The sequence below is a fragment of the Teleopsis dalmanni genome, chromosome 2 (assembly GCF_002237135.1).
Source record: "Teleopsis dalmanni isolate 2A chromosome 2, ASM223713v2, whole genome shotgun sequence".
NCBI lineage: Eukaryota > Metazoa > Arthropoda > Insecta > Diptera > Diopsidae > Teleopsis > Teleopsis dalmanni.
In genome coordinates this window covers 49,234,305-49,247,908 of record NC_051847.1, presented here as the reverse complement: position 1 = coordinate 49,247,908, position 13,604 = coordinate 49,234,305, and the positions used below count along the sequence as shown (strand labels likewise).

The window sequence follows — 13,604 nt, the reverse complement described above, 5'->3', positions numbered from 1 at the left end:
ATACAATCTCGAATTAAAACTTATGAAAGTATATTTTATAAATTATAATTATAAATAAAATTTATAAAGTTTAACATGATTTCTATGAATTAGTACGTTTCCATATTTTTATTGAGTTATTTCCAATAGATAGTGTTTAAAATTAGTTGATTAAATATACAAAACTGGTACTTTATATAATATAAAATTATCTTTAGCATAGGTATAGCGTATCAATTCTAATAAATATAATTAAGTGTAGTTTAACTGTCTTAAAATTTATTATTACCACAACGTACTGAAGATCAGATATATTTGGAATCTTATAGTTATATGTTAATTACATATCATGTAAATCAGGAGAATAAAGAGCTCAGCTACTTTTTGGGTTTTGTATTTGCCTTGAAGTTTTATATGCTATTTCCAAGGTGCCCTGAACAATTTTCATATCATCCTCAATGCTACGTGCCCAATTTTCAACATCACCAAGTTCCTGTTAAGTTAATTGTAGAAAAAAAAATTTAATTGATATTGATTAAAGTAAAAATATGATCTTACTTTTAAAGCACTACTGAAATTGTCAATTAAATTCAACCATTGTTGTGTTTGTTTAGCAAAATTGGTGGCACCGACATGCAATTGTTTCGCTTCAGCATCCAGTCTTTTTTGATTTAAATATGCCTGAGCAACGCTGTTTTATTTTAAAGTATTAGTATTTACTACATAATAACATAAATAAATTTTTACCCGACATTAAGATGATCTACTAATGCTTGCGTTACCTCATTAGATGCTTCAATTGCTTCTTTACGTCGTACTTCTAGAAAGTAAACCATTTCAATTTTTATACTTTATTTATATTGAAATTTTTAACAAACCTTGCTCCTGCTTACGTTTAGCTTGTCTAGCATGATGCTCTTTTACCATTGAACTTAACATATTTTGATAAAGATTAATTATATTTATACTTTAATTATTTATACAATATTCTTTGTTGACTAAAAAATGAAAACAATTTTGCTAGTGTTGGAAAAGTATTGACTTATGACAATTTTGTTATTCGCAATGCAATGACACTATGACTTTTAAAAGAAATGTATTTTGCAAAGAATAATAGAAGAATGTATAACAGCAATACACACGGTCAATTCGCATGATCAAGTATTTTGCATGTCTTACGACCATGTTATGCAGAGTGTCTATTCTTGCACTGGTAGTGTGTTTAAAATGCTTGACAAAATATCAAAATATTTTAATTTTTTGCGAATTAAGTAGCTATTAATAAATAAATCAGATTTTTGTATATGTGTTTATATACATTCAGTTGTAGTAATGCGCACAGTCCAAGGAAAATATAAAATTAAATGCATGAATATTTGATTAAATTATAAGTTAATTATTATTATTAATATTAACTATTATTCATTTATTATGTATACTCAGATATGATCGGTAACTCGGTTATGTTGTAAGATTTTATACAACGAGTATTCAGTCATTGCTCGGCAAGGGGTATATTATGATTCAATCAAAATATGCCCCTAATTCGGTGTTCGGTAAAATAATTAAATGTCAAACATCAAAGAATTCAATAGACAAACGTCAAAGAATTCAATAAACACACGTCAAAGAGTTATCTTTCACCGTGAAATTGAAAAATACAACGCCAAAGCAGTTAATTTTATTTTTGTTTTCTTTGTTGTTTATAAAAATATATCAAGAAAAAATTGAATTTATTAATCAAAATTAAAAAAATTACAATAAAACTTGTTTTTTATTTAGTTTCTTCTTCTATCAAGATTTCTATTTATATTAAGCATGATATAGACGATGAAATTTGTTTGCAAACAAGGTTTGTTGGCTATCAAATTGCATCGTCTATACTCAAGTTTGCAAACCAAAATTTGGTTTGCAAACTAGTTTGCAGTGAAATTAAAATTTTTCAATTATTTGTTAAGTTTGCAAACATGTTTACTTGTGTATATCGAAGTTTGCAAACTTCTCATAATTTAAGAATTTTGGTGAGCGTCGGACTAGCAAAGATTACAGAAAAAAATTATTAATTCTTGGTAAAAAGAAAAATAAATGAAAAATAATTAAAAAATTGCTAGACATTAGACAATTATTGAAGAAGTTTATATATTTTAAAAATTATTTTGTGCTAAAAACATTTTTATAGTAAGCTTTAATATTTAAACAATTATTATATGAATAAAAATTTTAAAATGTAACATATTAAAAAATTGAAACAAAAATAATTTTAGTTTAAAAAATGAAATAAATAACAGGTTGCTATGATCATCACCTCAATTTCTTCAGTTTCAATTATTGTTTTGCACTCTGTACTTACTCCGCTGTTGATATGAACGCTGTAGAAAATAAATAAAAATGAAGTTTGCCAACCTTGTTTCAAAGTGTATAGCAAAGCGCATATTCGGTTTGCAAATTTGGTTTGCAAACAAATTTCATCGTCTATATCATGCTTTACTTATTTAAACACTTAAAATTCAATTAAATTTTGTTCTACGCCTCATAGTAATAAGAAACAGCTGATGAATAAATTTAATTACTTCCATGTATTTGTTCTATGACAATCTTCTCGAAAACTAAATGTTGTGTAAAGAGCGTTATGCTGAATTCACACGAGAGTTTTGTTGTAGTTTTAGCTGTCATGTTTGTAATTTCAGCTGTCAAGTGTTGATTTCAATGAAAAATGAAAATTTTTGACAGCTAAAATTACAAACAAAACTATCGTGTCTATCTATTATAATATGGCTTATTATTCGTTTTAAGATCAGGTTAACAGTTAAACTTATGTATCCTATTTAATATATTTTTATATGGATTTTATATCAAAATAGGTAATGTGATGAGACACAGAAAAAATTGAAAAATTATATTAACATACATAACATTAACATGCCACAATACAAATAAAGAAGTGCCCATGCATCCATGTATGATATGGTCCTAAAAAGTATGTATTTTAACCTAATTTTCCAAAAATTGCTGTATATGTAGCATAAACTTAAGTGTAAGCATGGTATTAATGTCACAACTAATCACAACAGCTGACATAAAAATTGCGCTAAAAACTTATATTTTTTCATTTTTGATTTGTTGAAACTCAAACATTTTATTAATAATAAAACGTTTAAGTAGATATATATAGTAAGTTAAATAGTGTTATTTATATATACCCTATATATTTAGTATAGATACATATATATATATATTTATTTGATAAGTATACATATTTTTTGTATATAAAAATATAACGTAAATTTATTTTAAAAATTACTGCAAAGTTTATTTTACTTTTTAAATTAAACTTCAGCTTGACGAATGCACAATGGAAGATAACAGTATTATTCAAATAGTACGTCAGCATCCCATACTGTACAACCAAAACCACAAAGAATACAATGACTGCGAAAAAAAGTCTATAGTATGGAAAAATATTGGACAAGAGTTAAAAATGAATGGTAAGTATCACCTCATTTTTACAAAAATTTTATTAAATAAACTATTAATTTATTAAAATTTATTTGTTATAGAAAAATCTATTTCTAAACGTTGGCAGTATTTGAGACAAAGGTTTATACGAGAGAATGGACTATCTAAAGAAAATTGTGAAAGTAGCCAGAAAAAAGTGATATGGCCCCTTTACAATAGTCTGTTATTCCTAACAGATCATATACATGAACGGCCGTAAATATAATTTATTGTTATTATATTAATTGCTTTTAATAATGATTTTTAAAACAGAATGAGACAGCGTGCCTGCGTAAGGAAAAGCATTTCACCAATTGATCCACTGTTACTTCCTGAACAGCCGCAGTCACCTTCAGTAACACCTTTACAATCTCCTTCACCAACAGCTTTACAATCACCTTCACCAACATCTTTACAATCATCATTACCATCGTCACCAACACCTTTACAGTCATCAGTAAAGTCACTATCACTATCACCATCACCATCACCACCACTATCTCCAACACCATCACAATCATCAACACTATCTCCAACACCATCACCTTCTAAAAAAATTTTGAATTCAAGAAAACGTCTTAAAAGCCAAGATGATGATGATGAGATCGACACTGTAATATTGGCTGCGGTAACAAAATATAACACTTACTGCGACTTTCGAATGAGGGCAGCAACCCAAAACGATGAAGTGGATTCATTCGGAAGGTTAATGATGACCACCATTCGCAGCCTAAGCAAACCAGCGCAAACAAAGGCAATGCATAAATGTCTTAATATTATTATGGAGGTTAAAAAGAAGGAACGGAAAAATAATTAATTTAAATTTTAAATGCCAACATTTTGGTAGATAATACGAATTTTATATTTTATTCTTTTTAGCATTTTTTTTTTGTTTTTTCTTTATCTTTTTATTTTTTGTATTTTTTTATTATTTAGGGATAAACTAAAAAAATAATATTTATTTTAATATCAACTGCACATATTTTGTTAAATAATAAGAATAATTTTTTTTTATATATTTAGTAATAATTTGTATTTCATTATTTTTTTATCGAGAAGTTAAAAAAAAACTTCATTAAATTTAAATACAAATATTTTGTTTAATTTTTATTTTATTATTTTTTATATACGAAAGGTATAAAAAATATTTAATTTTAAATGCAAATATTTTCTTTAATATAAAAAAATAAATAGTTTTTACTGCAAATATTTTGTCAGATATTAAAAATATATTTTATTTTATTTTTTTTGTATAGTAGAGATATAAAAAATAATTAATTTTAATTTAAAATATAAATACTTAGATAATAAAAATATTTTTTTATTCAATTTCGATGTTTTTTATTTTAGTTTTAAATGTATATATTTTATTAACTTATAATATTTCGTTTTATTTTGAATTTATTATTATCTATTAGAAAAAAAATATATATAATTTTAACTTGAAATACAAACATTTTCTAGATATTAAAAGGATATATTCGGTTTTTTCTATCTATCAGTGATAGAAACTTTTCTATTGTCTATCAGCGATAGACAACCCATAATATGCACTATAGTTTTTACATCTTTAGTTTAAATTTATATTAGGTTTATTTTTTATATATTAAAAATACAAAAAAAAAAAATAAATATTAAGGATTATATATTGAATTTGATTTTTTTTTATTTTTTATATATATCTTTATATATTAATAAATACAAAAATAAAAATATTAAGAAAATCGGGGTAAACCAGTTTAATGCAGCAATGCATTAATGTTGATATAAATGAAAAAATAGAATAATGTAATCATTTTAATTTATATACGAGGTAATTATAAATACTTGTTTTTATAAGACTAGTTTTTTTGATACTTAAATTTAATTTGGTTTTTATATGTATTTCTTTTATTTATATTAATAATTAAAAAATTATTAAACAGATAAATGCTCAGACTTAACAGATATTTAATCTATTTAAAACTTTTTATTTGTTATAAATTAAAGTGGCTTTAATTATTTTACATGGTTTTGAAATGGAACGGCACCTGCATTAACGAAGTAATTTGCCAGATACTCTCTTGTATCATTTGCACTATCTGCCTCACTACTTATGGCAGATGTTGCTGAAGACAGCGGGCCTCCAACAGTTTCTAACTCAGTCCGCCAATCTCCTCTTACCACAAAATATTCCTCTTCCGCATCTACGTAATTCGCTGGACAATACAATTGATTTGTATCATTGGATATTATAAAATTGTGCAGTAATAAACATGCCAAAATTATTTTTTTAGCATTTTCCGGACTAAACTCCAACGATGTCTTCAGTACTCTCCACCGCGTCATTAAAATACCGAATGCATTTTCTATCACACGACTCGCCCTTGATAGTCTGTAATTAAACACATTCTGTGTTCTATTGGCACACTCTTGTACATCTGGATAAGGCTTCATTAAATTTTCTTTAAGCGGAAATGCACAATCTCCAACAAAATAATGAGGAAACGGCTCTGATGTTAATGGTAAAGGTACGTTAGGCGGTAAAGGCAATGTTTTTTCAGCTAAGTCTTTCCCAAATTTAGTAGCGTGGAATACACCTGTAATTAAGCGGATATTAACTTTTTTTTAAAAAAATCTGTTAAATGAAATTTAACTACCTTTAGTTTGATTCTGATATGCTTCGACGCCTACAGTCGTAAAAGTGTATTTAGCGTCACAAGCTGCAATCAACACTAAAATTTGACTTTTTTGTTTCGAAGGATAACTAATGTTAATGTGCTTGCCACTGAGAGCACCAACACAATTTGGCATATCCCACATTTTCAAAAAATCATTGCTAATGCCTTTAAACTCATCCTCTGTTGGTTCACTTAAATATATGGGAGATAATATCTCCCATAACGCTTCACATGTTTCTAGTATAATATTTCTAGCAGTAGTTTTTCCAAGTTTGTGGCTTTGCGCTAAGTCGGCAATGGAACTTCCATTAGCTAAGTATCTTTAAGAAAAAAATATATATGATATTATTATAGCTAGAAATGAAGTAAGACAAACTACTTACAAAAGTGTGATTGATAAGCGTTCCTCAGCATGTATTTGCTCTTTGTATTTTGTCAAAGATACTGCCGTTAACTTTAACAATTCGCCATAAATTTCTCTACTCATGCGTGTGTGACAGAAAAGTTTCTCTTCATCCATTTCTTTCATTTTTAAAAACGTTTGTTGATGGTACCCAGTTTTTGACCAATCCATATTAATAGGACGTGTACGCCAACGTCTTTTACGCTTCCGATTTTGTCTTTCTTTATACAATTGAATTAGATTAAAAAACATACCGTCAATTATATTATCTTGGTCACCACTATTCAATATAGCAAATTCTCCCAATTCTGTATCAGTCATTTTAACATTATATGTAAAAAACACGAAGTCATTAGGACTTCACTAACAATAATAATAGCCGTGTTTCAGCAAACGATGATCCGCTCCATTTTACGCGCAAAACAATAACAATAACAAGATTTTAAACGAAAGGAAAATGACAACAAAATGACATAAATGACAACCAGCTGACATATGAATTGACAATTCATATATGCGCTGGGTTGCATTTGACAATAATAAACAGCACAGTTGCTACGACCAAAGAAAGTTTATAAATATTTTCATGGACCTGAGTTTTAACAATCTCCCCACAGTATCTCTTTAAAAAGAATATGACTTAATTCAAACTGCCGCTTTTTTGTACATCCAATACGGCTAATTTTGCTACAGGTCTATGATATTGCCCGCGAGCAGTCTTCACTATGGTGCTCCTGGTCTGCCCGTCCCTGCTTTCATGGAAGTAATTACGATTCCTTTCGGCCATCTATAGAGCGGAGGATTTGACCCAACAATAATAACAATATCGTCTTCATCAGTTGGTTTTACTTTATTAAACCGTTTTGTCTGTCTTGCCATTGTTGGAAGCACCTGTTTTATCCATCTCCTTCAGAGCCGGTCAGCAAGGTATTTAGTAGGAATGTACCGCCATTGTTCCGTCTCGGACAACTGCTAGATTTCTGCTCTGCGAAACATTACAAACTGCTTGTAATTTCATGGCTCTAATTTCATCTAATATAAAACAGCCTTTAATTCACTCCAATACATTATACTGGTCGTGCTCAAGTCCATTGATCTTTTAATGTTGTTTCCAAGGCGTGATCCTATCACCGCAGCGATAAGCGTTGTCAATAACTTTCACATGTGAATCATATCGTTTTAGCAAAGAAGATCCAGATCATTGTTTGCTGAAACACTGAACAATGTTACATATTAGTTTTCATATGAAACAAGTAGCGCATAAAGGCTTGAAATTTTAAATTGTTGGAGCTTGATTGCGTTCAATCTATCCGTTCGCTGGGAATAGTAAATAAGATTACTTGGCATTGCTAACATTCGAAAATAACTTTGCCACCAGAGGAAAATGGGAGGCAGGGCTGCTTACAACGCTTAGAAAGATAGCGATCTACACCAACGGGTCTAAGATAGACAAAGATATTGGAGCCGGAATATTTATCAAGGAAAGGAATTCTATATTCTTATTGACAGTCAGGTAGCTACTAAAGCTTTATTAACGGTCTCTATTTCATCCACAAGAATTAGAGATTTTATTTACGCACTAAGTAAAAGATTCAAGATAACTCTACTTTAGTTTTTCGGGCATTTTAATATAGTAGCAAATGAGCGCACAGATGATACGAATTCTTATTTAATAATAGGGCTAAAGGATACCGATATCTGCAGATTTTATAAAATTCAGGAAAGGAAAGGAATTTATGACCTGCATTCGAATTTCATTAAAACGAATAGGTTCTGGAATCTTAAACCATGAAATATTGTTAGATTCATTAGAAACTATAAGTTTTCCTAGTTCGTTTAGCATATTCTCTCTATGAAGAGAGTACCAACACATCTTGTAACTCGTAGTGCAACATAGTATCCTCTAATGATTATAATGTTGTTGCTTTTATAACCTGTAACGATGTATAGGTAATGTCTTATGATTATAAATGAAGACAAATTTTGTAGGATGGAATGTATGTTAGCCTGGAGATCGGACGAAGAATAACCATTGCAATAGGAACTACTATAGGCTGAGTAGGCAGTCGTGATGTTAAGCTCTCTCTCCACAAAGACAACTTTCGCTCATTTAGTCGCTCATCCCATCTGTAGTTCTGAATAGCGCAAAACAACGCACGCCAACACAGACTGAAACAGTTGTGAGAGTGTTCAAGAACTAAGTTCTTCATAAGAACTTTGGTCATCTTTATCACAACATTAACATCATAAAACAAATTAATAAACAGCAGCTTCGATAAGAATGTATAACGATGCTCCAGCAGAAGACCTCGTAAACCAAGACTGCATATTCGATGAAGCGGTGCTTAGAGAGGAGTGTTGCGTCACCCCAAAACTCGATGAACTCCTCATTATGGTTAAATAACAACAGAGTTATGAAACCTGTCAATTTACTTATAATACAAAATTTCTTTACTATTACTGCTCTTTTTGTATAAAGAAAATAATAATAAACTTTAAATCTCAATAAGTTTTATGCACATTAATTGACTACGGGATGTTTGAAGCCCCCTAAATAAATCAAAATATCTATATTTTTACTAAAGTCATTTTTTATATTTATAATCAATATAATTATTGTTATACAAATAGCATTTGTAAATATTATTCATATTTGTTGTTTGTTGCTGGTTAAAATCTCAGTTTATTACTTTAAGAATGCTAGGAATTTGTTAAACAATGTTCCCAATATACAAATATATAATATTTTAATAATACTAGCCATTAACATAAACTTTAACATAATTTAAGAATGCTTTCTATTATTAACATATATGTATTTTATGCATAAACTTATTTCTTAAATAAGAAATAAAAAGAATTATTTACTTTTACAATTTTTTTTTATAAAATATATTAAAAATTTTCAAATTTTCTATAATTAAATTAATTAAAAGATTAAACGTGCACAGCGACCACCGAATGTTTGCATGAGTTATAGCAAAGTTAAAGCACAAAAATGAATAAATTATGAATAAATAAGGATTAGAAAAAATCAATTTTAAAGTATATAAATTATATATAAATTTTAAAATCTTTAATAAACAAATTACAAATCATTATACGTATTAACGCAAACACAACAAAAAGATACATTCGAAACAAATATTGCTGTTTAATATCTCAAACACTCATGCAACCACTGTGTAGCAAATTTGCGGAATTACATATAAATTTCAAATTAAGCTCCTTGAATTAGTAGCAAATAATTTCTTTAAGTAAAAAAACAAAATTATTCAGTAAGTATACTAATTAATCGAAATGCCTGCGAAGGAAACTTCTAAACCGGCATCATTTGATTCTATGCGACTTCTTATATGCGCCAATGTGTTTTTATAATGCATTTCGATTTGTTTTGTTTCTTCGCTAGGTTCTAAATTAGGCAGTTCTTCGTTAACTTTAGCGATGAGCTGAATGAAAACAATTTACATTTAGAGACTGTCTATCACTATAGATTATATATGAAACTTACCTGATTAAGCATTGCCACTGTGATCAGACTGTTTCCACGTTCAAAATAGAAGAGATAATGATTTAGAAGTTCAACATACAATTGGACTTGTACACCTGTGTCTAGACATTGAGACGCAATACGTGCACCTTTTTTCAGACAGTCTAGCGTACGTTTCTCATCGCGCATTTCTTCGCCATTTTGTCTAAGGAAAAATTTTAATTATATACTAAAAATTTTACAAATAAAAATACTTGATTTAAAAATAAGCTCTATATTACAACTGAGAAGTATATATATCAGGGGTCTTCACTTATTATTAATTGGTTAAATATTTGCTTAAATATCTTGCTTTCGCTTTAATCTGACGTGGAAGCAAGAGGACCGCAGTAGTTAGTTTACAAAGAACACAGAAAGGCAAGATTTCCCCATTTAATAGCTAAAACGCATATTGCGAATAAAACAGTTGCAGTTGCCAAAATGTTTGTTCCCTAGAATAATGTCTAATAACGATATTTCGTGCATTAGCTAGACATTCATATCTATCAATGTTTTCGGCTACGTTAGAACCAGCCGCAAACATTGTTTTCCCCACTACGGCTTGCTTAACTAATTGAGGAGGTTTTGTTTCTTCTTCCACTTCACCGAACGTAACACACGGCAATGTCTATTTACCTGCTAAGGATTACACAGCATGATTTCTTTATATATTCAGTGGTCATAAGTTTTGGAAAAAAAGTCAGTAGTATTTCTACTTTTAATCTATAGACCAATTAATAATAGATCCAGTATGGTATCATGTTAGTATAACATGGTGTATGAAATTAAACCAACCTGATAACTCTATAAACAAAGTAGGTAACACTGAAGTGTGTTTAGACCTAGCTAACTTATAGGTTAATTTGCTAACTAAAAATCTCTGTTATATACATTAATATATAGTTATATAGTTTTTAATACTATTTGTAATTATAACATACTTTCCACTCCAGAAAAGTGCTGCACACGCAACGACACCTCTACATTGATCTGGTTTCTTGAGTAATTTCGCAGCTGCTAACGCACAATTAGTACGTAAAGGTTCAGCATTTTCTTCACCAAAACAAGACATTTGCTCAAATGTTGACATAATTAATGTAATTGCAGCTAATTGTGCTTTAGAATCTGAAATTTCATCTTCATAAAGAGAAAATGCTTGCGTCATAAAATCGTACGCAACTGTTTCATGATTTGTGTAGGCAATTTCTCCAATAACCAATGCGCCTTGTAAATAAAGACGCAGCGCTAATTCAGGTAAATCTGCTTTCGCTATTACAGCGATTGTACTGTGACAGTACTGTAATATTTTCTGACACTTCTTATCCCAATTTTCATCCTGTTCTGCGATTGCTTTATATTTAAATGCTAATTGATAAGCAGCAAATATAAGTGGCGGTAAAACGTGTTTAATTCTTTGTGGTCCACCGCTACCTAAGTGTTTTCTTGCGGCTTGTAATATTTTATACTGTGTGTCAGGCTCATCTGATTTCATAAGATGTATAAATCTAAAAGCATAAATAATTGAATATAGTTTCAACTCTTTTTATATATTTGTAAATAAACGTACCGTGCCACTACACCTTGCTCTTCTGCGAACTCTTCAGGATCTAAACGTTCATTCGTAGTAGTCTTGGCATTAGATGTTTCTTTATTCTCTTCATCTTTAATAAGTGGTGCAATTATTTTTAATACATGATCTGCTTGTTCTGCTGTTGGTATAAAAGTTTCAAATTCGAGTATATTCATAACAAGATAAAGTGCCAAAGATTTGCGGGATATGTAGTCAAATTTCTCGAGCAATGGACAAAAGTTATTCAATTTTATAATAGTTAGAATGTTATTGTAAAAATCAATACAGATTCGAATTAATCGAGAAAGTTCTTGATTTACGGAAAGGAAATGTGAAATACTGTAAATAGAAGAAAAAAAAACACATAAATTACAAAATATAATATTTTAATAATTAATATATTACTTATTCATTTCGAGTTGTTCAAGTATTTGATTTGTTGTGCCAAGTACTTTGTCAACATAGTCTACACGATCCGGATACACTTTTTGCGCAAGACTTAATAATGATACTTGCAGTGAAATAGTATCTTCCAAAGGCATATCGGTGCGCGCCTATGTAAAATGAAAAAAATAAAAAAATAATTTATTATTAAATAAATAATTTAAATAAAGGTAAAAAAAAATAATTAAAAAAACAAATAAGAATACATAAGAAATTGAAAACTTAGACTAATAGTTAGTAAGTATTTATATTAGATTATTAGTATAAATAGAATATAAAAAACAACTGGGTCTATGTCCCAATCACAGTTCTAAGAACGGCCGGATTTACGTTTCGCAGCCATTTGCCAAATTCGATGACCAAGTGTCATTTAGGATTCCCAAACGGAACTACATAAACAGATCTTTGCGGGCTACAACTACCTAAACATGTCTCGATCATTTTTTCCGACAACCAAGTGCCGCTTATATAAATAAGTGGTTAAAATAAAAGAAGGATCGTATCCTCCTCAGTTAACTAGGAAAACGTTTTGATTTCATATTGCCTGTAATTATGGGTAGAAAGTTGGATATATTAGAAAGAGGCGGACGCATTGATAAGTACAAGTATCTGGAAAGAACCAATGCTGAAAATATTGCCAATTATATTGAAGACTGGGGGATCCAAAAATTAAAGCCTGATTTAGGATATGTTAAGCTGTTAACATAAAAGGAATTACATGTTAAATTATGGGTTAGATTGTGGATGGGCAATTGTTGTCAGTTTAATGGTTAATTATTATTAATCAGTATAAATGGAATATAAGAAGCCACCAGGTCTATGTCCTACTTATGGTTCGAAGAACGGTCTGATCTACGTTTATGAGCTATTCGTCGTGTTTGACAACCAAGTGCCGTTCGCCACACTATACAATCTCTATGACATGTTGTTGTAACCCGCCGGGACCTGCTTGTGAAGTCCCTTTGGGGATAGTTGAACGGCGCTTGGTTGTCTTCGACGAGTGGCTGCGGGACGTAAACCCGACCGTTCTTGCAATCAGCTCTATGCCATCATATAGGCCAGTGTCCCGATTTGACAGAGTCGCTTATCTAGAACGAGTTGATTTTTTTATTACAAAAATATACAAGTTTACTACAAAAATAGGTGGATCTATGGGCCTCATTCCAACATGAGTTATCACAACAATAACAAAACATAAAATTGGGAATTATATAATAAATAAAAATTAATACCTGAACAATATTAGCAACTTGCACGCTGAATACTTCAAATAGTTCTACTTCGCCTGGTATTAAAGATTCGATGTCAGTTCCACTTGTCTGTTAATATAGATAAAACAATTTATATATTATGTTTAATATTAACTTTAACGTTGTTACCATTCCACTACGCTGATTATATGCAGCTAGTCGATCTATAAGCGAAATAATAATGTTTTTCGCATTGACACCGGCTTCAAGTTGCGCACATGATTTAAGAAATGGATCAAGAGTTTGTAGATGAAATTCATCTGGAAACACTTGT

The 13,604-nt window shown here is 29.6% G+C and overlaps 4 protein-coding genes across 4 annotated transcripts in view; 1 reads left to right on the top strand and 3 right to left on the bottom strand.

Moving 5' to 3' along the window:
• Positions 1 to 35: 35 nt before the first annotated feature.
• On the bottom strand, positions 36 to 1,009 carry LOC119677533 (biogenesis of lysosome-related organelles complex 1 subunit 1-like). Its single transcript, XM_038088911.1, has 4 exons — positions 858 to 1,009; positions 727 to 799; positions 538 to 670; positions 36 to 472 (listed from the first exon to the last, which is right to left on the bottom strand). The coding sequence occupies exons 1-4, from the start codon at positions 916 to 918 to the stop codon at positions 353 to 355; spliced, it is 387 nt and encodes a 128-aa protein (XP_037944839.1). The 5' UTR covers positions 919 to 1,009; the 3' UTR covers positions 36 to 352.
• Positions 1,010 to 3,040: 2,031 nt separating this feature from the next.
• Positions 3,041 to 4,383, top strand: LOC119677531 (inactive protein tyrosine kinase pTKL-like). The gene is made up of 4 exons (XM_038088908.1): positions 3,041 to 3,150; positions 3,317 to 3,464; positions 3,537 to 3,690; positions 3,748 to 4,383. Exons 2-4 carry the CDS (start codon positions 3,332 to 3,334, stop codon positions 4,289 to 4,291), a joined length of 831 nt encoding a protein of 276 aa, XP_037944836.1. The 5' UTR covers positions 3,041 to 3,150; positions 3,317 to 3,331; the 3' UTR covers positions 4,292 to 4,383.
• A 1,023-nt stretch (positions 4,384 to 5,406) lies between these two features.
• Positions 5,407 to 7,115, bottom strand: LOC119677530 (putative nuclease HARBI1). The gene is made up of 3 exons (XM_038088907.1): positions 6,518 to 7,115; positions 6,114 to 6,454; positions 5,407 to 6,053 (listed from the first exon to the last, which is right to left on the bottom strand). The coding sequence occupies exons 1-3, from the start codon at positions 6,856 to 6,858 to the stop codon at positions 5,473 to 5,475; spliced, it is 1,263 nt and encodes a 420-aa protein (XP_037944835.1). The 5' UTR covers positions 6,859 to 7,115; the 3' UTR covers positions 5,407 to 5,472.
• A 2,493-nt stretch (positions 7,116 to 9,608) lies between these two features.
• Positions 9,609 to 13,604, bottom strand: part of LOC119674496 (vacuolar protein sorting-associated protein 35-like) — a 4,955-nt gene continuing 959 nt past the window's right edge. The window contains exons 2-8 of the mRNA XM_038085635.1: positions 13,460 to 13,599; positions 13,313 to 13,399; positions 12,042 to 12,190; positions 11,634 to 11,975; positions 11,008 to 11,571; positions 10,049 to 10,232; positions 9,609 to 9,986 (exon numbers count right to left, since the gene is read on the bottom strand). Coding sequence (XP_037941563.1) covers positions 9,825 to 9,986; positions 10,049 to 10,232; positions 11,008 to 11,571; positions 11,634 to 11,975; positions 12,042 to 12,190; positions 13,313 to 13,399; positions 13,460 to 13,599 — 1,628 coding nt within the window. The 3' untranslated portion in view covers positions 9,609 to 9,824. The remainder of the gene's footprint in view (positions 9,987 to 10,048; positions 10,233 to 11,007; positions 11,572 to 11,633; positions 11,976 to 12,041; positions 12,191 to 13,312; positions 13,400 to 13,459; positions 13,600 to 13,604) is intronic.